Source organism: Ochotona princeps, chromosome 24 (assembly GCF_030435755.1).
Source record: "Ochotona princeps isolate mOchPri1 chromosome 24, mOchPri1.hap1, whole genome shotgun sequence".
NCBI classification, from domain to species: domain Eukaryota; kingdom Metazoa; phylum Chordata; class Mammalia; order Lagomorpha; family Ochotonidae; genus Ochotona; species Ochotona princeps.
The window spans coordinates 10,435,051-10,462,965 of record NC_080855.1 but is presented as its reverse complement, the minus strand read 5'-3'; the positions used below and the strand labels follow the sequence as shown (position 1 = coordinate 10,462,965).

The window sequence follows — 27,915 nt, the reverse complement described above, 5'->3', positions numbered from 1 at the left end:
ACAATCTGTCAGTTGGTTTTTGTTCTACCTTATTCTCTTTAATGGCTTTACCTCTCCCTGGCTTTGTGGTGACACTGGGTTAATTCTAACTCCACAGAAGGATCCAACAGAGGATGGGCGACATGGGTTTTCTGCTTCTTTCTAGTCTCAGTACTGTTCCCATTTTATATTGGATGGAAGAGGACCAAAATAATTCTGGGTCACCTCTATGGATGGGCAGGTGATATCAAGAAACTGTAATTTGAAGGGATATCAAACCTGACATTCTTGGCAGCTATATGTTCTAACCACGAAGACTTTTAAAGACGTAGTCAATGCATATTAACAAGAAACAGAATAGGGCCATCAAGTCATCAGATTCCCTGGGGTCCATGTACAAGAAATAAAAACGGGTTAAATATGAAAAGAAAACCATAACACAGCCTGGGCTTCCACTAAGACATCCCTCTTGTCATATCTCTTTAGCACACCAAGTTTCCCAAGATTTTTTCAGGTTTCAAGTACCACACTTTGTTCAAAGTCTGACTTTTGCTTCCCACAGAGCATTCTTCTCTATGGAATCCACACATACTGCACTAGAGGCTGATGTGTACCTTGGTAGACAGCACAACAGGTCCACATTTTCCTCCCGCAGTGAAAGATTCCCCAGTCTCTGCCAGAAGGATGTCCTCCGGCTCCTGCCCCTATACCTTGGCCCAGCTGTTCCTGTGACTTGTTCTAGCCAAGAGTGAGGAGGAGGCAATGTGACACATAACCTCCAGGGCTGCATCTCAAAGGCCCTGTGGCTTCCACCTGAATCACCAGGACCTAGAGAAGTCCAGGATGAGAAACCCAAGCACAGAGCAGCCTGGTCAGCTTGTCAGCTGGATGCAGCTACGGGAGTGTGCTGAGGAAGAATCCAAACCAGAAATACCCAAGTAGCCCACAACCAGAAGGGAGACATTAAGTTTTACTCACTTAATGGCAGACTTGTGGCATTAAGCCCAAAGTTCCAGAGTGATTGTCAGAAAAGCAATAGAAAAGGACACATTTCCACACATATAAGGGTTCCAAGCACCCCCAACACTAGGCTCCAGGCAGCAAGGAGCTCTTGGATCCTCTGGAGGGGAAATACAGGGTATTTAAAAATGTCTTCTCTTGGCCTGGTGCAAGAGCATAGTGGCTAAAGTCCTTGCCTTGAATGCACCGGGATCCCATATGGGCGCTGGTTCTAATCCCAGTAGCCCTGCTTCCCATCCAGCTCCCCTACCTGCTTGTGGACTGGGAAAGCAGTTGAGGACAACTCAAATCCTTGGGACCCTGCACCCGTGTGGGAGACCCAGAAGTTGCTCCGGGCTCCTGGCTTTGGATTGGCTCAGCTCCAGCGATTGCAGTCACTTGGGGAGTGACCCATCGGATGGAAGATCTTCCTGTCTGTCTCTCCTCCTCTCTGTATACCTGCCTTTCCAATAAAAATAAACAAATCTTTAAAAATATATGTGTTCTCTTTAACGCAACCATTAAAAGTGATGAGGACTTTAAAATAATATTAAGTGAAAATAGCAGGAAACAATTATTCACAAATATAATTACAATATCACGAAAACATACATAAAGGTTGGACAGGCATAGGAGAACAGAAATTGTTTTAGACTGGTGAGATGTGGACAACTTCTAGATACCTCCCATTCCATTTTCTAGTTTTTCAGTGCTGGTGCAGAAGAAGTACCAACTACACCCTTGAACACTGTTTTCAAGCTGGAACTCGCACTTCTTCTGGTTACCAATTTCCCCCAGGACACAGGCCCACCTTGTGATGGGATCCTGGACCCCTCTCTGACACTTCCAAGTATAAGCCTGAGGTAGACAATTGGTCAAACAGGGAATCTTTCCTGTGAGGTTGGACCACAGTCCAACATGTATCCATCTGATGTCACTTCATTCCCACCTTTCCCAACAGAATAATGAGCTTAAGTTATCAGACCAGAACACAACCTGTAGTGGGAACTGAACACATTCAGGAGTTGTGCCAGAGACCCAACTTAACTAACAGTCTATAGAAAATCTGTAAGACAAGTGATTACAAATCAAGAGGCTGAACTGAATAGTCAGCTTTTATATCAATTCTGACAGCAAATGCAGGACAGCAGGCTCAAACAAGCCAAGTTTCAACTTGCCTCTGCCCATCACCATGCATATTAAACAGGCTGCCCCAGCCACGGAAGTCATTATGTTCAAACAGAATCCATCACTACATACAGCTGGCAAGGATGAACTGGCTCTAAAAAGATCCTTTATTTGCCTCAAATGTTCCCTTCAAATATTTTTTAGAAGTGAAAAAATCACCTGTAGCAGTAGTTGCTGTTTTACCCTGCTCTAACATGAGGGATGTTACAGGTAACAGGAATTCTGAAATGCCTGAGAGTTACTGATCCAAAACTCACAGTTAAAGTGTAAATGTCACTGCAACTGCACTACCAGTCATCATAAGTAAGGTTAACCAAATCAAGTGTCACCGTCAAAGAATAATCCATCACTGAACAGGAAGCTTCTGGAGTCCTTGAAGGAGCAGCAGCAGTGGTCGCTATCCTGGAAAGACCTGCCTTTCTTTTTAACAACATGGACGGCACACGAAGTTAAGCCCCTTCTGATGGATCACAACCAGGCACTCGTACAACCATTATCTAACACTGATGACATGCAACCAAAACCTATGGCAAAATTCCATAGTCACAAAGCATATACTCTACCAGCAATCTTTTACAAATCTTCAAAACCTTCCAAACAACACAAAGGTCAATTTGTCTCAGGTGCCTGCTGCCAACATCAGTGTCAGTTCGACTTATAAAGGAAAGAACTATATGGGGGGAAAAATGACATGAAACTGGAAGACAGTAAAATCTCCTTAAAGAAAGTAGTTTCTAGTCGTTAAAGTGTCAAGAAATGTCTAAAAACAATGCCTGATGGGCAAAGCTTACAATCATGTCCTTACTAAAGACAAGAGGGGAGCTTGGATAAAGCTTGCACCTGAACTGTAAACTCACTAAGGGTTTCTCTGGGCATCCAGCTTCTCAATGTCTAAAACAACGTCCAGGAAAGCCCGGCCACACCATGTCACCATACCTGAGCCAGCTCCTTAACGCGCTTCTCCAGGGGTGCTGGCAGGCCTTCGGGGAGGGAGGAGGGCTGCCTGAATTCCTGGTCCAATCCCACCCCAAGGGAATCACTTCCATCATCCATATCACGGAAGGGGCTTCCTTCTGGAGACTCACTGAGCAGTTGCTCCAAGTCCAAATCAGTCAGCGAGTCCATGGCAGTGGCTGCCTGAAGCAAGTCGTTGTCAGAAGTTGAGCCAAAGAGCGAGAGTAAGGGGTCCGAGGCACCCTCCAGTTCCCGCGAGCCCTGGGCTTCCGCGGAAGAGGCCGCTGCAGGCCTGTGCTCCTCCTCCCTCTTCTTCTGAGCCTCTTTCTCCTTCTGAAATTTCTTTAGCATCTCCTTTACACTCAAAGCCCCAGAATATTTCTTTTTCTTCTTCTCCTTACTGGCATTGAGGGCTGTGAAGCTGCAAGTAAGAAGGAGGAAGCCAGTCATGCGGGCTGCAGGACCCTTCCTCAGGGGAACTCAGGAGGCCTTTGCCCCTGCTCCCAGGGCGACAGGCTCCAGGAGCACCTCAGTCACTCCACCCTGTTTTACTCCTCCCTCCTCTTGGCATATGGAGCTCGTTCTGGCTGAGACCAAAGCTTAAGAGTTAATACAGGTTAGCAACAGTGTCACATAATCTAAATATCCGATGGGTTTTTAAGAACCACTGCCAGGCTGAAATAAAAGAATGCAAAAAAGGGAAGGGGCAAGAAAAGTATTTAAAGGCAGGAAGCAGGAGCAGCAGAGAACAGCAGCAACTTGAAGGCAGCTGGGGTGAGACTAAGTGAAGAGAAGGAAACAGGACCATAGAAGACAAGGGGAACAGCCGACAGAGCAACTGGGGCACAGAGGAGTGCTCAAGAGAACAAGCAACACCAGCAATCACACAGTGACAGAAACAGCTGCCAACACTGACAGTGGAACAGAGAAGCTCTGGTTGTCTGACACACAGAGATGTGAGTGTCTGACTGTGCCCAGCAAGGCACTGTGGGAGGCGTGGGGAGGACGGGAGGCCAGGCCCTGCTGCCTCTTCTAAAGCTGTGGGGAGGAGGGTGAGTCAGCTCCCAGGTGTCCTGCCCTAACAGGTCAGACTGCAACCTAGCAAAGAAGCTGCTGCCTCTCACCCGGCTTTGGAAAACTTGGACTTTTTCGATTTCTTCTCCTTGTCATAAGAGTCATCTTTTTTCTTCTTCTTTATCTTCTCACCACCTTCCTTCAACTTCCGCTTCTGAGAATTAAAGACAAGGCACAGTTACACAGCTCCCTAACTGAGGGAGCAGGTGCACTACACAGCACTGGCCTTGCTCCGCCCAGGGCATACTCTGAGACCTGTCTTATCTTTCTGAGCAGAAGCACACAGATCGGTCCCTGGACCACAAACCCACAGAATTCCCACTGACAGTACCTCCTGGAAACGCTCAGAGCCTTGTGGAGCCTGAAAGCTTTCTACCTTGGAATAAATTTAGGGAGGGCCTAACTCTCATTTTAAGCATACAAGCACTGGAAGGCATTTTAAAATATGTTTATCTTTGGGTGGGTATGGCACCCACAAGTAAGACACTGACATCCTACTTCAGACTGCCAGTCCAAGTCCCAACTCCTCCACTTCCGATCCAGTTTCCTACTAACGTGTATCTGGAGGCAGCAAATGATGGCTCATGTGCTTAGGCCCCTGCCACCCACCTGGGAGACCCAGAGAGGGTTCAAGGCTCCCGGTTTTGGCCTGGCCAAACCCTAACTGTTGTAGGTATTTAGAACCTCATTGTTTCCTTTGAATAAAAAAAGTATCTTCTTTAAAAAATTAACTATGCTCGGGCCTGGCGGCGTGGCCTAGTGGCTAAGGTCCTCGCCTTGAATGTGCCAGGATCCCATATGGTCGCTGGTTCTAATCCCGGCAGCTCCACTTCCTCTCTATCTCTCCTCCTCTCTGTATATCTGACTTTGCAATAAAAATAAAATAAATCTTTAAAAAAAAAAATTAACTATGCTCATCTTAAGGCTGACTTGCTTTCAGTGGGTGACAGCCCTGGGAACTGAAGTCCTCGATATGTCCACAGAAGAGGGTCAGCAAGGGTGGCACATACTCCCTCAACTCCACACCCTCACTGCTCTCATCCCCAACCTGAGAATACCTCGAGCAACAACTCTGTGGAACATGCTGGGATGTCCCGGGATAGGGACACAATGCCCGAGAGCTGAACAGTCCCATCAGCACTTGACCTTAGCACAGCTCTGCCCTTGCACCAGCCTCCTGAGCCATCCTAAACCAGCACATAGTCTGCTGAGTCACCTACTGGTCTGACAGAATCATGGCAAAAAAGCATTTCTGAAATCCAAAAGCAAGCAGGCTCTAACCTTTGGAGATTTTTTCTTCTTTTCTTTAATGAAGTCATCCTCAGATTCTGATGCTTGTCTAAACTGCAGGGTTCCAGAGTTAATGTAAAATCCTCCATACTTTGTGGTCAAAGAAGCAGGAACAAGCTCATCATACTGAAGGGGGGAAACAAACTGTCAGCTCCAAGTTCTGTTCTGTTTCTAGCCCAAAGGTGCAAAGAGGGTATCGAAAGATATGTGACCTTGTTTCTCTGTCACACTTTAGACAGCATGCTAAGATATCCTTCTGATCAATCATGAAATGTGCGAGCAGCAAGGCGTTCAAACAGACCTACCCATGTTCACATGAGGGAACTAAGGCCGGGATCAAGGCAGTAGCTTCCTCTTGCCTCATACTAAGAGGAGGGCATGCCTGCTCTGACAGGTCCGACATCCTGGTTGCTATCAGTAGAAGCTAAGGTATGGTGGTGGTGCTCACGTTCAACTACTTACCGCCTCAGAGTTATCGATGAAAGAATCGGACTCATCATAACCATACCCCATATCAATCAAGTCCTGTATTCGGTCTTTCCTACGTTTCTTTCCACCCTAAAATTTAAGAGCAAAAGGTCACATTTTTTGATGCACTCATTTAATTATCGCCTTGAACACCAGCTAGTTTAAGGGTTAAAGCACCAGGCAATCTATCACATACCCCACAACCTTCTTCCTGCAGATCTCCTTAAAACTGGGCCCAGGTGGGCAATGTTGCAGTGAGTCAAGCTGCTCATACCCGAGCACCTGCTCCTGATCCAGCCTCCTCCTAACGGACACCCTGGGAGGCTGCAGACACTGATACACTAGTTGGGTCCCGGCCACCCTCATGGGAACCTCAGAAGGATGGGGTTCCTGCATCCTGCTGACTCTTGCCTGGCCCACGCGGAGTTGTTGCAGACATTTGTCTTTTAAATAAAATTAACACTGGACATACTTACACTTATACAACAGGGCCTGAGATGAACTACACGGCTTCTTATGCTCCATTTCAAACAGTACTGCCAAGGCAGGCAAGAGCCCCTCTGGGTCATTCACCACTGAGCACCACATGCCTCTCCTGCCACATGCATTTCTGTACCTTCATCTACTTGTCTGGTAACTGTATTCTGCTCACACCAAGCATTACACTTACTTTCAGATCAATGATATAATCCACTAAAAATATATGGAAATGTCTAAAAACCTATCCTACTCAACAAAGTTGTTCTGTTGTTCGAGAGAGAAATCTTACATATTTTTCTTCGAACTTCCGGGCAAGAGCTTCCACTTTATGCCTTTCCTTTTCTTCATCATTGAAAGGATCCAAAAGATCTTTTTTCTGTAACGAGATTGTTCCATTAAAAAAAAAAATCGCACAATTCTATTCACAGAATGACAATGAACTAAGAACATGGTTTTCAGAAACACAAGAATACATGTTACCATATCAGTGTTTATCTTCACTACTAAAGGCTGTAAAATCCCATTCAATGGATTAAAAACGTTAAGGACTGACGAAATGTAGCACTTGTACTTGTGTGCTTTGCTGTTTAGAAATACCGTGCAATTTATCCTTCTCAGTCCTACCAACTTCAGACCCAGGTTCTCCATGTGCACTATCCCCAGAAGCTGGCCTTCCCCGCCCCCAAAAGTAATTTATGTAAAAGACAAAAGTTACAGAACGAGTGGGAGGAGTCTAGAACTCCATCTAGGTCTTCCATACAAGTGGCAGGGTCCCAAGCACTTGGGCCATCCTCCACCGCTTTCCCAGGCACAGCAGCAGGGAGCTAGATCAGAAATGGAGCAGCAAGGACATGAACCAGTGACCATTTGGGATGCCAGTGTCACAGGCAGCACTTAACACACTCTGCCACAATGCCAGACTCTTAAAGCCCATCTTCATCTCCTTTCATCCTCTCAATCTCAAAACTTTCCAAAGGTTATGTCTATTCAAAAATTTATCCCCTCATTTTTCTCATCAACTCAATCCAGAATCCAGAGTTGGGCCTCAAGCTTCTGAATCACACACATACACAGAGAGAGAGAGAGAGAGAGAGAGAGAGAGAGATTCCTAAGGCAGGTACATCGAGGACTGCAAAGCAGGGATGGGTATGTGGTGTAGCAGCTGCGTGGTCGCTTGGATGCCTGCATCTCCTATCAGAATACCTGGCTGAACTCCCAGTCACTCTGCTGCTGATTCACCATCCTGCTAGTGTGTGCCCCGACTCAAGCAGTCCTATCCGCATCATCCCTGTGGCAGCTCTAGATGGAGTTCCCAGCTCCTGGCTGAAGTGAACCAGCAGACATAGACACCTTTTTCTCTTTCTACCTTTCAAATAGAATTTAAAAAAAATTTTTTTGAAAATATAAGTTCATGGAAAATACATTAACAAAAAAAGACTCTAAGGGTTGGCACAGTGTCCTATCAGGCTAACCTTTGAAAAAAAAATTATTTATTTTTATTGGAAAGTCGGATTTACAGAGGAGAGAGGAAGATCTTCTGTCCCTGACTCAACCCGCCCCCATCCCTGCCAAATGAATACCACGCTGGAGCTGAGCCGGTCTGAAGCCAGGAGCTTCCTCTGGGTCTTCCACATGGGCGCAGGGACTATGGGCTGTCCTTCACTGCTTTTCCAGGCCATAAGCAGGGACAGGATGAGAAATAAGGCAGCCAGGACACAAACCAGTGCCAATATGGGCAAGAACAGGACTTTAGTCACTAAGCTAGCGTGCCAGGCCCCACCAGGTTAATCTTATGCCTATGGCATTGGCATCCCATATGGATACTGGGTCATGTCCTGGCTGTCCTATTTCTGATTCCCCTCCTTGCTTATGGTTTTGGACCCCTGCATCCATATAGGAGACGCAGAAGAAGCTCCCAGCTCTAGACTGGTCCAGCTCTGGCTGTTGTGGCCATCTGGGGAGTGAACTAGCAGACAGAAGCTATCTCTCCCTAAGTAATTCTGACTTTCAAGTAAAATAAATAAATTTGTACCAAACAAACAAACAAACAAAAAAAGACAGGCAAGACTCCAAAGTAGACTGAAACACTAAAGATTGTAAATGAAACTCTTATAACACCCTCCAACTACACCTATTGAAACCCTATCCATCCATGAAAGATCAGTAAGGGAGACTTAACAACAGTATAGTATATAGTCACATACAAGGTACATATCACAAATGGGTCCTCTTCCAGACAGTGGTGAATTGGTATCTTCTAATCTTTCCACAAAGACTGCATACAACTTGAATGGTCCAAATCATGAGGAGCACACAAATCAACACGTAGTAGCCTTGCAAAACAGTAGTCTTTCAACAACTACCCTTTTCTGACCAGAGTACAGTCTACCTCTGTCCAAGCATCCAGGACACAGGCTCCCCTCACTCATGTCCTCCAGGGCCTGCATCTGTCTCAGGCTGAAGCAATGACCACAAAGTTAACATCTGCTACCTGTGCAGGTCTCCTCAAACACCTACAAGACTGCAGCGGTGAGACTGGAGCAGCCTCTTTCCATCATTAACACAGTCCCGTGTCCAGCACAAGGAGGGCTCACTAGAAGAAGTACACGCCAAGTTAACTGACGCCCACTGTGTGGGGCTGCACTGTACTGTCATCACCACACAGCAGACCCATAGCATTCAGTTTTGAACCTGAAATCCAGGTGTGACCCAAAGTTGTATAAAATAGAAAAGTTCTATACAACAGAAATATAAAATACTATTTGGAGCCCCCAAAATAGTAAAATCAGAGAGCCCTGGGACTCGAATTTCAGTTGACCAAGTTGATTTAAGCCTATAAATGAACACATTAACCAATTCCTGATGTTCTTCTCCAGGAAGAAGGTTGCATACCTACCTTGGAAAAACGATAGGTCGATGCATTTTATATTTGTTCCTTATGCACATGCTGGTTTCTGGCACAGCCCTGTCTTTCACACAATCAGATCTTAAACTCAGTTGAGGAAAAACGAGCAAAGAAACCCGGGCAATCCTTCTAACCAAATAAACCCTCTTTAAACAGTACATCTATCAATCAGGCTGACTGGGCATTGAGGTGTTCACCAAGATTTTCTCATTCCAAAAACATGTCACAAGCCAGTTAATTGAAAGTCACTCTGGAGACCAGAATGCTGAGTGTGGAGCTGAATTTACCTTTTTCTTCAGAGCCTAACTTACTGCAAAGGGTTAAAATTGCTCTTCATCTAGCTCCTACAGCCATTAACTAATCCCATTAACATAAAGTACAAAAAAACACGCAGAAGTGACCTCAGCTGTTAGCTGCCAAAGGCCTGGGAGGAAGGATTCTGGGTCCTGGGTCCTGGTCAAGTGCAGGTTCCAGGGACATGTCGAGTTCATGAATGTTTATCAACCCATGTGTTTAAATATGTTCACTTTTCTAATGTATGTAAACCAATAAAAACTTCATCAGAAATGCTTGAATGGGACCCGGAAAGATGGTCCAGGGGCTAAAGTCCTTGTCTTGAACAACCCAGGATCCCATATGAGTGCCAGTTCTGGTCCCAGCGGCTCCACTTCCCATCCAACTCCCTGCTTGTGGCCTGAGAAAGCAGTGGAGGACAGCCCAACACCTTTGGGATCCTGCATCCGCATGGGAGACCTGGAGGAAGTTCCTGGCTCCTGACTTCAGATTGGCGCAGCACAGGCCATTGCGGTCACTTGGGGAGTGAATCATCGCAGGATCTTCCTTTCTGTCTCTCCTCTCTGTATATCTGACTTTGCAATAAAAATAAAGAAATCTTACAAAAGAAAAAAAAAAGCTTAAACGTTAGTGAGGTGCTGAAGTCAGGTGATGGACAGCTATTCTGTCTTCTACTTTCAAAGTTTCACACTAAAGAGTGAAGAAAACCTCTGGAAAACAACAAACACCATTTTTAAACATTTCAGAGGGGCTGGTTGGTGCCCTAATTGCTACACTTCTGCTTCAGTTCCCTGTTAAAGGCCTGGGAAAAGCAGTTGAAGATGGCCTAACTGCCTGAGCCTCTGACACCCATGTGGAAACCCAGACACATTCAATGTTCCTGACTTCCACCTGGCCTGGCCCAGCCCTATGGGGACTTGAGCTCTCTGTTCCTCTCTCTCTCTTTTTCAAACATAAATAAACCTTAAAAATAAATAATACAGCACTGTTCTCAAACACCGCAAAAAGAACATCCAGCACTGAATTCCAGCACGAGATCAAACAGGGATTGGTTTCATTTACACCTGGCATGAAAAAAATTTGCCATTTATTTATACTGACTAGCCATAATTCATATTGGCCTTAGATACGCTGCATGTTTTTCTCTAACATAAATCTAAAGAGAAGTTCTAGAAAGAATTCTCTATCATGCCCAGAGCCAAGACCAAAAAACTTGTGCTTGCTCCATCTCGGGGCCATCCAACCTTCTTCAGGCAGCCTTGCTTCCCTGCCAGGAGTCCTTCACATGCACAGACACCCAGGCCTGGGCCAGCAGCAGGACTCCAGGTTCCACTGGACCTACCTTGTCTCCAGGTTGAAGACCTTTCACCTTTCCTCGTATATTCTTGACTAGCTCTGGGTAGAAGAACTCCGGGCAACGTTTGTGATCCGGTTCAAAGAGTGTGAGTGTGATCCGAACAGCTGCTGCAGCGGGCTCACAGTCTTGATGTGGCTCTGTTCCAATCTCCTCCTTCCGAGACTTCTTTAAAAATGCAGGATTCAGAGAACCTGGGAGAGAGGCGAGCTGGACCCTGTGGGGCTCCGACATGGCTACCACCAGGTCTCAGCAGGTGTCACTGCATGATTCCTGTTAACACACAAGCGTTGCCAGGTCAAACCAAGTGGACAAAATCACTACTTTCTCATTCAATTACACAGGTTTAAGTTTAGAATTTCTCTGTCAAGAACCCATTGCTAAGCTTTTTAAACTGTCATCAGCTGCTCTCCTTTATATTTTTCTAAAGATTTTTGTCTGAAACGTGGATTTTCACAGAGAGAAGCAGAGTTCTTTCATCCACTGTGTTCACTCCCGCAACGGCCACAGCTAAAGCCAAAGCTGGAGACAAGAGCCTCTTTCCAGTCTCCCACATGGCTGCAGGGGCCCAAGCACTAGGATCATCCTCCGCTGCTGTCCCAGACACATTAGCAAGGAGCTCCATCTGACATGAGGCAGTCAAGGTCCCAGGGCTGCAGATGGCAGCTTAATCCATATGCCACAATGGCAGCCCCTCGCCTAGTTCTACAGTGCCCTCTCCAACCAGATCTCTCATACAGTTTGACAAAGTATTCATCTCATCTAACTTTTGAATCTAACTTTTTAAGTTGAACTCACTATATTACAATAAGCTGGGAGAGGCTCTTTGATTCTTAACTAAATAATCATTTTTGGGCCCAGTGTGATAGCCAAGTGGTTAAGGTCCTCGCCTTGAACGTGACAGGATACCATATGGGTGCTGGTTCTAGTCCCGGCAGCTCCACTTCCCATCCAGCTCCCTACTTGTGACCTGACAGTGCAGTTGAGGACAGCCCAAGGCCTTGGGCCCCTGCACTCGCATGGGAGACCCAGAAAGAAGTTCCTGGCTCCTGGCTTCGGATCGGCGCAGCACCGGCCATTGTGGCCCCTTGGAGAATGAGTCATCGGATGGAATATCTTCCTTTCTGTCTCTCCTTCTCTCTGTACATCTGCCTTTCCAATAAAACAAGTCAATTTAAAAAAATAATCCTTTTTGGCCCTGCTGATTTGACATTTAACATACAAGATCATATCAGAGGGGCCCGGCCGCATGGCCTAGCGGCTAAAGTCCTCGCCTTGAAAGCCCCGGGATCCCATATGGGCACCGGTTCTAATCCCAGCAGCTCCACTTCCCATCCAGCTCCCTGCTTGTGGCCTGGGAAAGCAGTCGAGGATGGCCCAATGCATTGGGACACTGCACCCCTGTGGGAGACCCGGAAGAGGTTCCTGGTTCCCGGCATCGGATCGGCACGCATCGGCCCGTTGCGGCTCACTTGGGGAGTGAATCATCGGACGGAAGATCTTCCTCTCTGTCTCTCCTCCTCTCTGTATATCTGGCTGTAATAAAATGAATAAATCTTAAAAAAAAAAAAAAAAAAAAAGATCATATCAGATACATAGAGTATGCAACATTCATTGGTTATATTCATCCAATTCTTAAGACAATACAAATAAATAAATAATTCAATGACAAATTATGGGCCCCGTGCGGTAGCCTAGAAGCTAGGGTCCTAGCCTTGCACACACCGGGATCCATATGGGCGCTGGTTCGTGTCCCGGTGGCCCTACTTTCCATCCAACTCCCTGCTTGTGGCCCAGGGAAGTAGTCCAGTACGGCCCACAGCTTTGGGATGGAAAATCTTCGAATGGAAGATCGTCCTTTCTGTCTCTCCTCCTCTCTGTATATGTGACCTCCCAAAAGAAACAAAATCTTTTTAAAAAATTAAATGACAAATTAAAGATCAAATGTCTTTGTTTGCATATTCTTAAATTCTAAACAAACAAAACGGTAAATTAACAAATGGGTAAAGTTGCTGGCATCCCATATGGGTCCTGGCATGAGTACCATAGCAGCTAATTCCTTTCCAATCAGACTCCCTGCTAACATGCCTCAGAAAGCAGTGGAGGATGGCCCAAGGGTTTGAGCTCCTCCATCTGTGTGGGAGACCTGGCAGAAGATCCTGGCTTTACACTGGCCCAGCTCAAGATGCTGCGGCCATTTGGGCAATGAACCAGCAGAAGGAGGATCCGTCTCTCCCTAATTCTGCCTTTAAATAAGCATACAAATATTTTTTTAAATCCCTAAAAGGCTTAAAAATAAGTTTAAATACTTTACTGAGCTGAATATTACTCTACACACAAAAACATTCCTCTCACAAAACCACAAGTGCTACTTACAGTACACTGCTAGTTTGTATCTCTAGTTTTTTTTTTTTTTTAAGATCTATTTGTCTTTATCGCAAAATCAGATATATACAGAAAGGAGAAGAGACAGAAATATCTTCCATCTGATGATTCACTCCGCAAGTGACCGCAACGGCCAGAGCTGTGCGGACCCAAAGCCGGGAGCCCTGATCCTCTTCTGGGTCTTCCATGCGGGTGCAGGGTCCCAGGCCACAAGCAGGAAGCTGGATGGGAAGCGGGGCTGCCGGGATTAGAACCGGTGCCCATTTGGGATCCTGGCGCATCCAAGGCCGGGATTTTAGCCTCTAGGCCATGACGCCAGGCCCTCTAGTTATTTCTATAGTTGGTATGCATTTTGTTACCGTAAACGTTCTTCTATTTTGGCTATTAGTATTTTCAAACCGGTTATTGGTGAAGCAAATGCTAACTGTCTATGCTGATTTCATAAAACCTTTACTAAACCCTGAAATTTTTTTCTCCACAATAGGCAGGCCCACGATGCGCACAAATCAACATCTTTTTACATGCTTCTCATTTTTGTTTCCTGTCATATTGCATTGGCTAGAACTTTAGATAAGAGAGGCTTTGTTTCTGACTCTGGTAATACCTCTAGGTGACTTCAATGTTCATGCTTTTTTTAATCAAGCCGTAGGCTGCAATCCTTCAAAAAGCTAAGAATGTTCGGGTCAGGGACGTGTGAGGTTTTTCATTCCCCGCAGGTCTGTATGAACGCGCGCGTGTGCACACACACACACACACACACACACCGCACGCCCCTGAAACTCATCCAGGGCCCTCCAGGGAAACCGGTCTCCCAAGAGCAAGTGGGATGTGGTTCACCCCGGAGCGCCGACAGCCCGGCTGGCCAAGTCAACTCCGGGCACAGGACGCTGTCAGGCAGAGTCCGCAGCCCCATGCCTGCAGCCCACACTGCCCAGTCCAGGCTTCGGGCTGACGACGCCTGCACCACGCTCCGCGTCCGGTCTGCCGGCTGCCACAACTTTTTAAAACAAAACAAAAACAAACAAACAAAAAACAAACCCTACTAAGGCGAGCCTCCACCTGATCGCCCGGCCCCGCCGCCTTACGCACCTGGGTCCCCAGTGCTGACGCGGGCCGCAGACGTCCCTCCGCGGGGGTCCGCATGCCGGCCCCGCGGTCCCGGGCGGAGACGCGGCTAGCGGTCGGCTCCCGAGCCCTGTCTGCGGGCGGCCGGCCGGCCAGTACCGCTGCCCATGGCGGGGTCCCGCGCCGGCCCGGCAGGAAGCGGAGAAATGCCAACTCGACGTCCGCGGAACAAGTCGAAAACCGCCGTCGGACAACTTGCCGCGCTCGGACACGGCTTCCGACGCTGGCAGTCGAGCAGAGCGCCCCGGCGCCGCGCCCCGACCGCGGGGCCTCCCGGGCTTCTGCCGGGGGGAGTCGGCCGGGCACGCGGCCCCAGGCTCGGTCGGAGGCTGGCTTCCAGGCCGCGCCGAAGTCCCGTCAGGAGGCAGCTACCGGGAGCAGCGACGGGGCCGGCAGGCGCTTCGGGTTCTAGAATGGCCCCGGGCCCCGCGCCGAACTAACGGCCGTAACGGAAGCACCGAAAGAGGAAGACGGCCGAGTCCAGGAACACAGGGGCGAGGCGGGCCGCAGAGCCGACTGCCTCCCGCGCTTGGCCGGCCGCACCGTCGCCGCCGCTGCCGTCGCCGCCTCCTCAGACCGCGGGCTCTTCGTTGTCACGAGCCGAAGGGAGGGGGAAGGAGCCGGGAGTCTCCGGACTCCGGGCTCCGGCGCGCGGAGACCGAGGCGCCCGAGTCACATGCTGCTCGACCGACCAATAAGCTCCGGCGGGCGCGGTGACGTCGGAGCGGCGGCGTGGCCGGTGACAGCAAGTCCCTGTCACGTGGCCGAACCCACTCCAATGGGCGGCGCCGAGCCGACCTGATGTTCCCGGCGGCCCGTGCGTCGGCGGTGGTTGGGTGGTAAGATGGCGACTGTGAGTCTGCGGCTCGGCGACTTGGTGTGGTGAGTCCCCGGGCGACCGGATCCGAGGGAGACGCGTCCGGGAGCTGACTGTCTGAGTGTAGAGTTTGCGGCCAATCCTGGAGTTCCCTTTCTGTGCGCTTCAGGCCGCGGACAAGAAGGGGAAGACGAGGTGCCAGGCTCTCCGAGCGACGCTGGACGGAAGGGGTAGTTCAGCCCCGGGGGACTGAGGCCGAGAGTGGCCTCGTAGGGCTCGGCTCTCAGTCCCGGAGCCGCTGGGCGAGGGCTGTCCTCGGGACCCGGGTGTCAGCGGCCACCGTAAAAGCAAGGCTCCGAGGAGGCTGGGTCCCGGAGGAGTCTTGACCGAGGCGGGAGAGCCTTGGAATCCGGATTGGGACGGGAAGGGGGCCGTCATCTCTCTCCGGACTGGCCCGTCAAAATCCGTGTTTGGTTTGAACTCGACCGGTCCGGATGGCTCGACAAGCGCTGTCTCGGGGAGAAATGGAGCCGGGACTTGGCAGTGCCCCCATTCCGTCCTTCTTCGGTTACCTCTCGTGGTCCTTGTCCCCGGAGACCGTCCGAACCGGGGCTGCATGTCATCGTCCTCGGAGCTGCGTGGTTAGCCTCTCCACCCTGAGAGAGAAAGCTCCCGTTAGCGTTTGTCATAAAGTTGGGGGCTGGTCTCCTGGTGAATTAAGCCAGACCTGGTAAAGGGGAAGTCTGTGTTTACCGAGGAGACTGTCCCCACCCCCCATCGCGGTCACGAGGAGACTCAGCACGAAGCTACTCTCAAACAGTTTTGCTCGTCAGCACAAGAATGCACACCCGTGCACGAGCAGCCTGCGAGGCCACTCGAAGAACTCCCCCCAATTCACCAGCTTTTGTTCTGGTGCTGGAGGCTGCCAACAGAGGTTGAGAAAAATAAATGGCAGTGCGAGTGGGTTGGAGGAGATGGACTGGCTTTTCCAGGGCAAGTTCTGACTCTTTGTGTTGTCTTTCAGGGGGAAGCTCGGCCGGTATCCTCCTTGGCCGGGAAAGGTGAGTGTCTTGCCATCCAAGGCTGATCCCCCAGGGTAGGGGTTTTGAGAAGAGGGCAAGAGGAGGAATGAACGATTCCCTGCACTGTTTCCAGCATTGAACTAACTGGGACCATCCGCAGTATTAGTGCTTTTAGGAAAGGTGCTGTAATAGAAATGAGGTCGTGTAACCTGCAGCCAGCATTTGTTTCTTGGGTCAAAGATATTTTGTGAGGTTTGTGAACCCCAGAAATCAGTTCTAATTTTAATTGCTCTATGCTAAAGTCTAACAAGAGAAGATGGAAATGAATCAGTGCATTTTTCAGGAAGAGAGATCTAAATGTAGTCTATTGAAAAGCCAAAGTATTTTTGTCCCAACTAAGTTTAAATCTCCCCCCCCCTTACCATATGTGCTGCTCCAGTGCTTCTTTGCAGAAGTTAGCATTCCAGGATTTGCATGAGGTGATTTGTTGTAGCTTTCCAAATGTTCTGATTTTATATACTAGCTAGAAGCCCAGGAAATGTCTTCAGACTCTTTGTGGTATGGTGTTTTCCATGCCTTAGTTGTCCTCTCTGTTTTTCATACTCTGTCTCAACCCTGCCTGCACAGGAAATATGTTGAAGAATAGCCTGTACATTTCGTCCATGTGGACAGAGTCACGTTGCAGACATCTGGGTTGGGGTGGATGTCCATGTGGCTCTTAGTTTTACTGCTAGTAAGGGATACTGTGTCTACTGGGAAATGTGTTACATGCTAGTTATAGTAGAATATTGACAAAGGTCCATGTATCTCAGCAGAAAGGTACCAGATTTGGATAATACTGGTCCCTGGGTTCTTATTCAAGCATTGTTTTTTTGTTTCTTTCTTTCTTTCCACTTTCAAGGTGTGGAAAATTACTGCCTAGCGGGCTGCTATTTCCTCTCAAGGGATGGAAGGTTACTGCCTGGCAGAGGGCTGTTTCCTTCAACCCATCTTTCCCTTTTGCCCTCCAGATTGTGAATCCACCCAAAGACTTGAAGAAACCACGTGGAAAGAAATGTTTCTTTGTCAAGTTTTTTGGAACAGAAGATCAGTGAGTAATATTTATCAGGAGTTTTGCTTTGCTTTTGTTATTTCGTATCTGAGTACCAGCTACTTTTAAAAGTATTCTGGGGCTCCTTAGTTCAATCTTCTTGCAGTATATAAGAAAGGCACATCATTCTGCTTTCATAACTTAACAAAAGGTGCTATCCTCACCTTGTGCGAATTGTCCTGGGCAGGTAACAGTGGCCATTAGGTAAGAACTAGGGTTTATCACCTTCTAAATGTGATCAACCTTTTTGATAATTGATCACCTATTTTTCTATCCACTTCACTGGCAGTTTTTTTTTTCCTTAAGATTTATTTTTATTGGAAAGTCAGATTTACAGAAAGAAAGAGAAGCAGAGAGAAAGATCTTCCATCCACTGGTTCACTCCTCAGGTGACCACAATGGCCAGAGCTGACCCAATCAGGAGCCAAGAACTTCTTGTAGGTCTCCCACAGGGATGCAGGGTCCCAAGGTTTTGGACCGTCCTCTACTGCTCTGGAAGGGAAGTGGAGCAGCTGGGATATGAACCAGTGCCCATATGGGATCCAGGTCATGCAAAGCGAGGACTTTTTGCTGCTAGGCTACCATGCGAGGCCCCACTGGCTGTTTCTTTTTTTTTTTTTTTTTTTTCTTTTATATATATATATGTATTATTATTGTTATAATTTTATAGTACAGTTTCATATTCCCTTATCCCCTCCCCAGTTCCCTCCCCCCCGTTCCTCTATATCATTATTAACATATAGTTCTTCATACTCAGTCATATGTCCATCATTGCAGGCATGGACAATGTCAGAGAGTCCCGAATCCTATTGTCAAGATATAGTAAACAGTTTCATTGGGAGTCCATCTTTTCCTGGAAGCAGAAATGCATACCATACTACATCCTCACATCTGAATGTTAGTCTCTGTTTCACAGCTACTGTACATCCCCTTAAATGAAAAGTCATGATTCAAAATCAACAATAGAAAGAAAAGAAGAAATTTACAATGCCATGAAGTTAAATGACATGTTACTAGATATGACAGTCTCCATTACACAACTACTGTACATCCCCTTAAATGAAAAGTCATGATACAAAATCAACAATGAAAAGAAAAATAGAAATTTACAATGCCTGAAGTTAAATGACATGTTACTAGACATGACAGTCTCCATTACACAGCTACTATACATCCCCTTAAATGAAGAGCCACAAAACAAAATCAACATCAGGGAGAAAAAAGAAATTAAGAACACCAAGAAGTTAAATAACATGCTATTAAATGACTAATGTGTAGCTGAAGAAATGAAAATCAAGAACCTTCTTGAAGATAATGATGCCACTGTGTGATCTACAAGTCGCTGAATGATTTAATCCAAAGGAAGTGTTTTGAAGAGATGAAACTAACAGAGAATAACAAAACCCATGTGATATAGTTTCCGCTAATCTTTGTTGAAGTGTGTCTCCTCCAGACAATAAGCAGATGGGTTTTGTTTTTTAATCCAGTCTACTAATCTATGACGTTTGATTAAGCTTAAGCCATTTACATTCAGAGTTTAATATACATGGGTGCTACGTTGGTTTAGTCTTCTGTTGTCATTTTACTGGGATGTTGTTCCCGTTTGCCCACTGGCAGTTTCTTTAGTGAGAACCCATGAAGTGTTGTGGTTCATTCATGAGACATATAATGCAAACTAAAATTTTATTTCTCTTAGTATAAGTAATTGCTGAATCCTCTTTTGTAAAACTAGGTGACTTTACTTAACGTTGTAGTAGTAAAGCTTTATTACCAGATGTTTGCTTAAGTTGAAGAAGGTTAATCTTGGGGCCTGGCACGGTGGCCTAGCGGCTAAAATCCTTGCTTTGAACTCATCAGGATCCCATATGGGCACTGGTTCTAATCCCGGCAGATCTATTTCTCATCCAGCTCCCTGCTTGTGGCCTGGGAAAGCAGTCGAGGATGGCCCAAAGCCTTGGGACCCTGCACCTGCGTAGGAGACCGAAAAGAAGCTTCTGGCTCCTGGCTTCAGATCGGCTCAGCTCCAGCCATTGCGGTTACTTGGGGAGTGACTCATCGGACGGAAGGTCTTCCTCTCTGTCTCTCCTCCTCTCTGTATATCTGACTTTACAATAAAATTAAATAAATCTTAAAAAAAAGAAGTTTAAGAAGGCAGAACTACTACTTTGAGACTGATCGACCCGACACAGAGCCACACACAAAATCACAAGGAGGGGAAGATTGTGTTGGTTTGTGTGATTTGTTTAGCTTTCTCCCTCCTTCAAGTTAATCGCTTGGGTCTAACTGCGTGGTCTGATTTCTTTTTTTAAATATTGTGTTTCTATTCACAATATTTATAGGAAAATCAGCTTTAGATTTGAAGAAAAGCCTGACTTTTCTTAGTAAATACAATACTGACGGTTAAAATATTCACTCTTTGAGAGCAAACATAATATGAGTATCCTTTCTGTACTGTTCTTTGTTCATTTAGTTTGGATATCATTGTTCTTCGCAGTTTAATGGCTATATAGTATGTCTAATTTCCCAGTACAAATATACCTAGCCCTCAATTCTGTATCCTAAACTAATTTACCATCCTTATCTTGGCAGGATTTCATGGGGGTCAGCTAGTCTGGAGTGGCCAGAGCCACGTTGTAGTACCATGGATTCCGTGAGATCATCCAGCAAGCAAGGGTTAAGCATCCACACTCTGAGGAGGGAACCCCTAGATAAGTGAATGCTGCAGTACCCACCTTCCAGGCGTTCAGTCAAGTGTCAGGACCAACATTGCAGAGGAGGTTGTGTGTGGAATCAGTGGAGAAAGAGCTCTGCATTTGTTTCTGGTCTGGCACATTCAGATCCCACTTGCCCTTGCTGTAAAACCTGGGCAAGCTGTGTCACGTTTCTTAGCATCAATATCCTTTCGTGCATCAGGAAGTGATAACCTCTTGCCTCGTGGTTATGAAGGAAAAGTAACATCAGCTTTGTTTGTTATGGATTGGCTTATGGCAGGAGTTCAGCAGACATTTACTCAGGGTATAAATCTGTCCCAAGAGAGGAACAATGCTGGTAAGAAACAGGTGTTTATAAGTAAAGAAAATTGTGGGAAACACACACATACACTGTCGCTGTGCAAGGAGGCAAGTGCAGAGTGTGTGCTTCAAAAGAGAAGACCCTGAAAATGAGAGATTCTTTTTTTTTTTTTCAAGATTTTATTTTATTACAAAGTCAGATATACAGAGAGGAGACAGAGAGGAAGATCTTCCATCCGATGATTCACTCCCCAAGTGACCGCAATGGCCGGTGCTGTGCTGATCCGAAGCCGGGAACCTGGAACCTCTTCTGGGTCTCCCACACAAGTGCAGGGTCCCAAATCTTTGGACTGTCCTCGACTGCTTTCCCAGGCCACAAGCAGGGAGCTGGATGGGAAGTGGAGCTGCTGGGACCAGAACCGGCGCCCATATGGGATCCCGGGGTGTTCAAGGCAAGGACTTTAGCTGCTAGGCCACGGCGCCGGGCCCAAATGAGAGATTCTTAAGGTTGTCTTCCAGGAATGGCATTTTGGCCAAAAAGGCTTTGACTATAAAACAGTATGTGTAATCTGTTGGTTTCGTGCTTCCGTAGGAATTGGGTAGAACTAGTCAAGAACTAGAAAAGGGGACCTAGTGAACAACAGTTTGACCTCTTGCAGTGGGAAAAACGAAGACTGAAAAAAGCGTGATCAGAATTCATGAATGTATGGGCTTTGTAGTTCAGTGAGGGGCACTGTGAGTGGAGTCTGATGGGGCTGCATTTTAGGATAAACGGGAGCACTGGATGAAACATTTGAGAGGGTTTTATAGGGGTGAGAACTAAGTTAGGAAGGACAGAGCTGTAAGTGGTGAACCTCCCTTACCATTTGACATCAAGTAGAAGCACGTGTGAGCTTGGCACATCCAGGGACTGTGCTCTGTTAGTTACTGGGCCCTACCAGTGGTGGCCCTAACTGGCCGTAACCAGTGAGTTCTTCCTAAGAAATATGAGGTTCAGAGATGTTCAGTTGCAAAACTGAACAAATAAGGAAGAGTATGTATATAGTTACAATGTTTTTATATTAGCAAGAACCTTTATGCAAGAGCAAAGAGAGTAGTCCCTTATGAAAAGATATATACAGTAACTCTAATCTTCCAGAGAAACCTGATTTTTTTCTTTCTCTGACAAATCGTTTTTACATCCTATCAGGAAGAGAGGACCAGACCTGCCTAATCATGGTTGCCTGGTGAGAGAAGGACTTAATAAGATAACTCAGTTCAGCACTCTGAGGCAAATAACCAAGGTAAAATTGCCTACAGATGCTTTTAGAAGTTTTTTTTGTGTTTATTTTTATTTTGTTTTTTAAGAAAAAAATACAAAAAGAAAAATGACTTCAGCATAGGTTTAGTAGCTCCAACAAAGGCTAAGTGTCAGATGCATCAGGGACCGCCTTGGACTGGTGTGGTTGACGGTGGGTGCCTGTCTCAGCAGCGACCAGGCTCGGGGTTCCAGAGTTCTATCACTGTCTGTTGGTGATGGAATGAAGGCCGTGTTAGTGTAGCTTGCACCAGCAGCGACTCAGGTAATGCTTTGGGCGAGCAGCAAGTGGATTGCAAAATGGTAACGTAAGAGTTTCCAGAGCAGTTCTTTACAGTGAATCCTCACAGAAGCTCTTTCAGAAAATGGATAGATTTATTGTTTGGATTCTTACTTTTTCACAGATGAAAAACTGGGAGGCCCAGGGATCGATGGGTTTCCCTGATAAGATGTTGAAGACTTCAGCCTTAAGTGCTGTTGATATCCACATATATCTAAGGTGGGCCAGATCTGACTGAGTGTGTCTTGTCAGAGTTGGTGGCAAAAGTAACCTTGTAGAAAAATCTGACTTGTAATTCAAGTTTTGAGGTTGGAACTGTTTGAGTATTCAGTTTTCTTTTCACCTGGCACCTGATTGGCTCACCCTCCATACATCCAGCACCATGGAGCAGTTGGAAAATTGAGCCGAGTGGATGGTCAGGACCACTGTTCCAGGTGTCACAGTGAGGAAGCAGTGTTCCTGTGCCAGGGTTGGAGTAGCTGTCCTAGAAAGCCTGGTTAGTGTCTGCTTTCCCTGAAGCCTCTCATCTCCTGCTGGAGTCTTCCTTTGTGGCTTGTGTGATGGGCTGCAAGAGCAGATGTCATGCAGAATTGTGGGGACTGGCTCAAAAAGAAGTGACTACCACACTGCATAGATACTGCTTAAAGGCATCATCAAGCAGTTGGAAATGTTTCCAGGTTCTAAGAACAAAGATTAAATTAATCTTATTTTAAATCTTAGTTCCTGAAAGGTAATTATTGCTTAAAATTAATTGATAAATTCTTGATGTGTGAGAGAGGTGTGTTTTCTAATACCTTTTAAATAAATTAGACACACTTACGACATCTCAGTGATCTATAGCCTCTTTCCATGTTTTTAGCAGCAAGTGAAGCAAACCCACATCTTAATCTCGTCTTGTTCTCACCTTTGGACATTGTGCCCAGATCATTGTATCTGAGAGGGTTGAGATTTGTATAGGGATTGGAGTGGGAGGTTGTTTGTAGACTAATGTGTGTAATGTTTATGATTTTCATTTAAGGGGAAAATACAACTTTTTGGAATTCATTTTCACTGGACTGCCCTCAAAGTGGCTTAGTGGCAATTCTATGTTTGTCAGTGAAAAGATCATGTGGGAAGTCCACAGGGTCCAGTTACTGTGCATGGATGTGTTACAGATGCAGTTAAACCAACAGCTAGGTGAGAACTAGGCACCAGAGCAACCCTAGACTTTAAGGACTCAGGAGCAGAACCCTCTGAGAGATAGTCAGAACAAGCCTGTGTTCTGTGACAGAGGCCCATGGAGTAGTGATGTGTTGTTTTCTAAAAAAAAGTGTGTGTTTGTGGTTCACAACACAAAAAGCTGAAAATGTGTAACAGTTCTCATCCCTCAGCCATCCAGTTAGGCTGTGTTCTTGTTTATCCCTACAGCGGTAACATAATCTGTGCATAATGACACATAATCTCAGTGTCATGGTTTACCAGCAGTGTACTGCCATGCTGCTGTCCAGCTTGCTGGCTTGCACTTAGATAGATACCCGAAGAACCTTCGGCCTCTGCTGAAGGAAGAGACAAAACTTTTCCATAAAACCCAACAACAGCAGCAGCCTTACAGAGCTGAGCACTTTGGCACCTTCCCACCCACTGGTTGGGTCAGTGGTGTAGCCCTCTGGACGTACACAGTTGCATTCCATGTGCAACTGATGTGCCTCTACAGGATGGAAAAGAACCCCCCCCCCCCCCTTTAAGAAGACGGAGAGCTTTGGTGGAGGATTTTGTCATTAAGACTCCCCATCCAAGTGCAGAGGTTCAATTCCCGGCTTGGAGTCAGCTCCTGGTGCCAACTCTGGGAAGCACTGCTGGTGGCCTGCATTGAGTTTGAGGTTCCCAGCTTTCCTGCCCTGGCCATTGCAGGCATTCGAGGAGTGAACTGTCAGGTGGGAGCATAATGTCCACACTAGTGCTTCCCCCCACCATCCATCTCTGCATCTCTGGCAGGCTGATTTATCTGATGTGACAGTAGGTCAGTTCCCCAAGCAGATTAACATTTCTTGCATTTATCCATTTAAAGTCATGTTTACACTGTCTGCTTCACTTAGCCACCTGTCTTAATGTTTCAGAAGTGGTTCTAGACAGGAAAATTTCATTTTAATATCTCAGATTCCTATCTGTAGGGTGAATGAAATTCTGCCTGCTCTGTTCCATCTGGCAGAAATCAGTAATCCATTTAAAACACGTCAGCAACAAAATAGGTGTTGATTTATTGGCACTTCCTTCTCCATAGGCATCTTCGCCCTCCATTCCCTGTGAGTCAGAGGTTGATATGAGGCTGAAGTGGAGGCAGGGATCATGGTCGGTGAGGCCCTTGTCCCGTCTCAAGAGGCTTCCTGAGATCTGTTCTTGTTCTGGGAATGAGTGCAGTCTCAGCTCCTAGAAGGCAGACGCCAGACGTGAGGGCTGTGCCTCTTAAAGCTCCATCTCTGACAGAACATGTGTTACCTCTGAGCCACCAGTTAGTACAGGCTTCCAACCAGCCTGCCTTCACACCAGATCATTCCAGTCTATCTTTTGAATTTTTGATAAGTACATAGAAAGGCTGAAGAGTAAGTTTAGTGATGCATTTGCCAGGAATTAACGGGGTCCAGCGGTCATTACACCTTTTCTCTCAGACTCGTTGACACACGCTGGAAACTAACTTGTTCACTGAATGATTGTCCGCTTCACTTCTCTGGTTATAGCTCTGTGCTGGACCAAGCGGTGTACCTATCCTCCTCTGACTACTGGTCGGCTGTCTTGCTCTCGCAGGCTGGTGGTGCTAGGCTGCCATGTCTCATCACAACTGCTTGTGTTACACAACTCCCAGAGTCCAGTTGGCATTTTGTGTACAGACGTTAGCCATTTTGCTATTAATATTGAATATTCTGTAGCTTTCTGTGCAGAAGAAAATTTTTAAGTTAGTGAGATAGCCCAGTTTCTGTGTCTAACCTGAACCGCTTTTTCTGAAGGTCATGCTATGAAACCTGTAAGTTTTACAGGGTAAAACATATATAAATTAATGGCTACCTGACCAAGCCAGTGATCTCCTCTTTTACATTTGTATTCTGTGAGCTGAACATCATTTGGGAAAACCCAGAAAGCTGGACATGGCAGATTTGTTCAGACCAGAATGGTAACTGCCTTTCTTCATTTTCATGTGTTGCACATCAGTGGTAGGGATTCAGACTTAAATATCAGAGATGTCTTGTCTCCTGTCCACACTGTTGAGGAGAATCTCATTTTTAAAGATCTTTTGTAACTGCTGTACTCGTTCCAAGCTTTATGTTCTGTGTTTTATGTGGTTTGGTAGCCATGGATACCACCAATTGTGAAAAGCTTAGTGGCTGCTACTATCTCTTAGATATTTGAAGATCCTGAACTTCTTCAGTTTTGGTGGCAGCCCCATGTCTCAGGTGATGGACAGATGGCAAATGTGATTTGCACGGTTGGTGCACAGCAAGTGTTTCCTTACAAGGAATACTGCTGTCGTTTGTGATGTTGCCAGGTACCCTGACTGCTGGGAACCCCTGTGGAGCCTTTTGAGCTGTCTGAAAAAGACGGGAGAGCGTCCTCGGGTTTCCTCCGTCCTGAGCAAGTGCAACAAGGCTTTGTTGGGCATTAATGGTTGGGGAAAAAGAGTGGTAATAAGGAGCCTGCGACACTGTGATTTCACATCAGGAGTGGTTTGAGGTGGTTGGGCATGACTTATTTCAAGAAAGCACACTTCAGGTTCCAAAGTTTGGGATGACTGATAACGTGTTTTGCAAAACATCTGGCCTATTCCAAAGTCCTGTTAAATCCAGTGGGTGCTGTGTACTGGAGAGGTCCTCGCCCGTTTGTTTGGCAGCATGAATCCTACCCTTCGTTGTTTGTTCTCTGCTAGTGCCTGGATCAAAGTGGAACAGCTCAAGCCATATCATGCCCACAAAGAGGAAATGATCAAGATTAATAAGGGCAAGCGGTTCCAGCAGGCTGTGGATGCCGTGGAAGAATTCCTCAGGAGAGCCAAGGGAAAAGACCAGGTGAGAGATCTTGGCATTCACTTTCTGCTGACACCAGACCCATTATTTTTGCACAATAATTAGCAGATGAAATGTAACCCAAACCCCAAACCATTGTTACGAGATGGTAATGGAGAGCTGTTTCTGTCTAAGGTATCAGCATTTTGCTCATCAACTTGAGCTACTTGCACGCTTCTCGCTGTTCTGGGCTTAGGTTATTGCTTTTAGGAAAGTGGCTTGGATTCAGGAGAAATAGCTCAGCTTTAAAGTACAGCACAGGCTATTCTCCCTTTGATGCTTCAGAGACGAGGAGCACACCCACTGACATACACTGGCCTGGGCTCAAATCCCGCTTCTTAGCTTTGGGACCTTGGGCAAGTAACTTGATTTTTGTTCTTTCCCCAATGTGAGTAGGGATGACCCCAGAACCTATTTCCTAGGGCTGTTGAGAGGATGATATATCCAGAGCCTGTAGCCATATGTGGCCCAGGTCAGTGGTGGTTTTGTCGGCGGTGGCAGCTGTTGTGGTTATCATTATTATTATTAAACTTTCAGACATCATCCCACAGTTCTGCTGATGACAAGAATCGGCGTAATTCCAGTGAGGAAAGAAGTAGGCCAAACTCAGGTGATGAGAAGCGCAAACTTAGCCTGTCTGAAGGGAAGGTGAAGAAGAACGTGGGAGAAGGAAAGAAGAGGGTGACTTCAGGCTCTACAGAGAGAGGCTCCAAATCCCCTCTGAAAAGAGCCCAAGAGCAAAGTCCCCGGAAGCGGGGTCGGCCCCCAAAGGATGAGAAGGTTGGTTTTCTCCCTGCAGTTTCTGGGATTAGTGATGTCCCTTTGTGTAAATAGAGTTGAGCTTACGCTTATGGAGTAGGCATAGAGTCCCATGCCAGGTGCTGTCCTAAAAAATTCTGGAGACCAGAAGAGAGATGGCCTTGGTGCTGGCATGAGGTAGGCAATCCAAAAGAGCATGTTAGGGCCAGCTGAGAAAATGCTTAGCATGAGAGAAGGGAAGTGTTCCAAAGATGGTGGCACTGCCCACCTCAGGCATGGTACTGTTGAAAATATTCTCAAAGCTGCCACAGAGTTGTGGTGTCCCTTGAGGTCTACTTGAGAGTGGGATATCATCCTATGATGGTCTTTGACCTGGGTGCTGTACTCCCAGCCGTGCCTCAGTCATGGAAGACAGAGAAGAATGGCTCAAAGTCCAGTAGATGTATATTCATTTGAAATGACAGCAGATATTGAGCGGAAGTGTCAAAAGGAAGAGTTCTAAAATGTGGTACTGGGTACCATAGTGATGAATGAGAAGGGAAAGAAGATGAGTTTGAGTGTCATTCCTAGGGAAATGGTAATGACTTCTTAAAAGGCAGAGGAGCCAGGAGATGGAGCTGGCCTTACAGGAAGTAGAGTTGATGCTGCTTTGATCGTATTGAATTTTAGGCCAGGCTTCAACAGCCTGGAAATCTCAGGACTGGAAGTGAAGACCTGGGAAGTGCCTGTATAGGAAGGAATACAGTTTGTGAAGCTAGATGAGTTGTCTTGTAAAGTAAGAAAAAGGTAAGAAGGGTAGAGGTTGCTCCACAAAGAATGCCCTGCTTGGGGGCAAGGGGTAGAAGCCCTGGCAAGAAATGGTTATGTGGAAGAGGGATGCTTTTGTTTGTGTGCTGACAGGCTTTGGACCCAGACTTGGATGTCAGGGAAGGAGAATTCTGATGTGAGTGGTGGTCTTGTGTCCACAACAGGAAACGGGAACAGAAGCTTGGAGACTGCAGAGGCAGTTGGTAGTAAGGCTGTGATGAAACACTAGCCATTAGCGCAGCTAGCAGGTTCAGACTCCAGTGAGACTGGGCAGGAATGGAAGCAAGTGAAGCTGCCTGGACTGGA

General features: G+C 46.6%; 2 protein-coding genes across 10 annotated transcripts in view; one reads left to right on the top strand and one right to left on the bottom strand.

Annotated features, from left to right (window-relative positions):
• Positions 1–15,387, bottom strand: part of UBN1 (ubinuclein 1) — a 30,084-nt gene extending 14,697 nt beyond the window's left edge. Inside the window, exons 1-7 of one of the 3 annotated variants that reach the window (XM_058680583.1) lie at positions 14,460–15,387; positions 10,974–11,258; positions 6,722–6,808; positions 5,947–6,042; positions 5,476–5,610; positions 4,245–4,348; positions 3,103–3,541 (exon numbers count right to left, since the gene is read on the bottom strand). In XM_058680583.1, coding sequence (XP_058536566.1) covers positions 3,103–3,541; positions 4,245–4,348; positions 5,476–5,610; positions 5,947–6,042; positions 6,722–6,808; positions 10,974–11,219 — 1,107 coding nt within the window. In that variant the 5' untranslated portion in view covers positions 11,220–11,258; positions 14,460–15,387. The remainder of the gene's footprint in view (positions 1–3,102; positions 3,542–4,244; positions 4,349–5,475; positions 5,611–5,946; positions 6,043–6,721; positions 6,809–10,973; positions 11,259–14,459) is intronic. The other 2 variants (XM_004586726.2, XM_004586727.2) reach the window with 2 other exon arrangements.
• Positions 15,239–27,915, top strand: part of GLYR1 (glyoxylate reductase 1 homolog) — a 31,964-nt gene continuing 19,287 nt past the window's right edge. For 4 of the 7 annotated variants that reach the window (XM_058680586.1, XM_058680587.1, XM_058680584.1 and 1 more), the window contains exons 1-5: positions 15,239–15,377; positions 16,337–16,373; positions 17,345–17,424; positions 25,908–26,046; positions 26,581–26,823. In XM_058680586.1, coding sequence (XP_058536569.1) covers positions 15,340–15,377; positions 16,337–16,373; positions 17,345–17,424; positions 25,908–26,046; positions 26,581–26,823 — 537 coding nt within the window. In that variant the 5' untranslated portion in view covers positions 15,239–15,339. Of the gene's footprint in view, positions 15,378–15,398; positions 15,508–16,336; positions 16,374–17,344; positions 17,425–25,907; positions 26,047–26,580; positions 26,824–27,915 lie in introns of those variants that run through there. The other 3 variants (XM_058680590.1, XM_058680589.1, XM_058680588.1) reach the window with 2 other exon arrangements.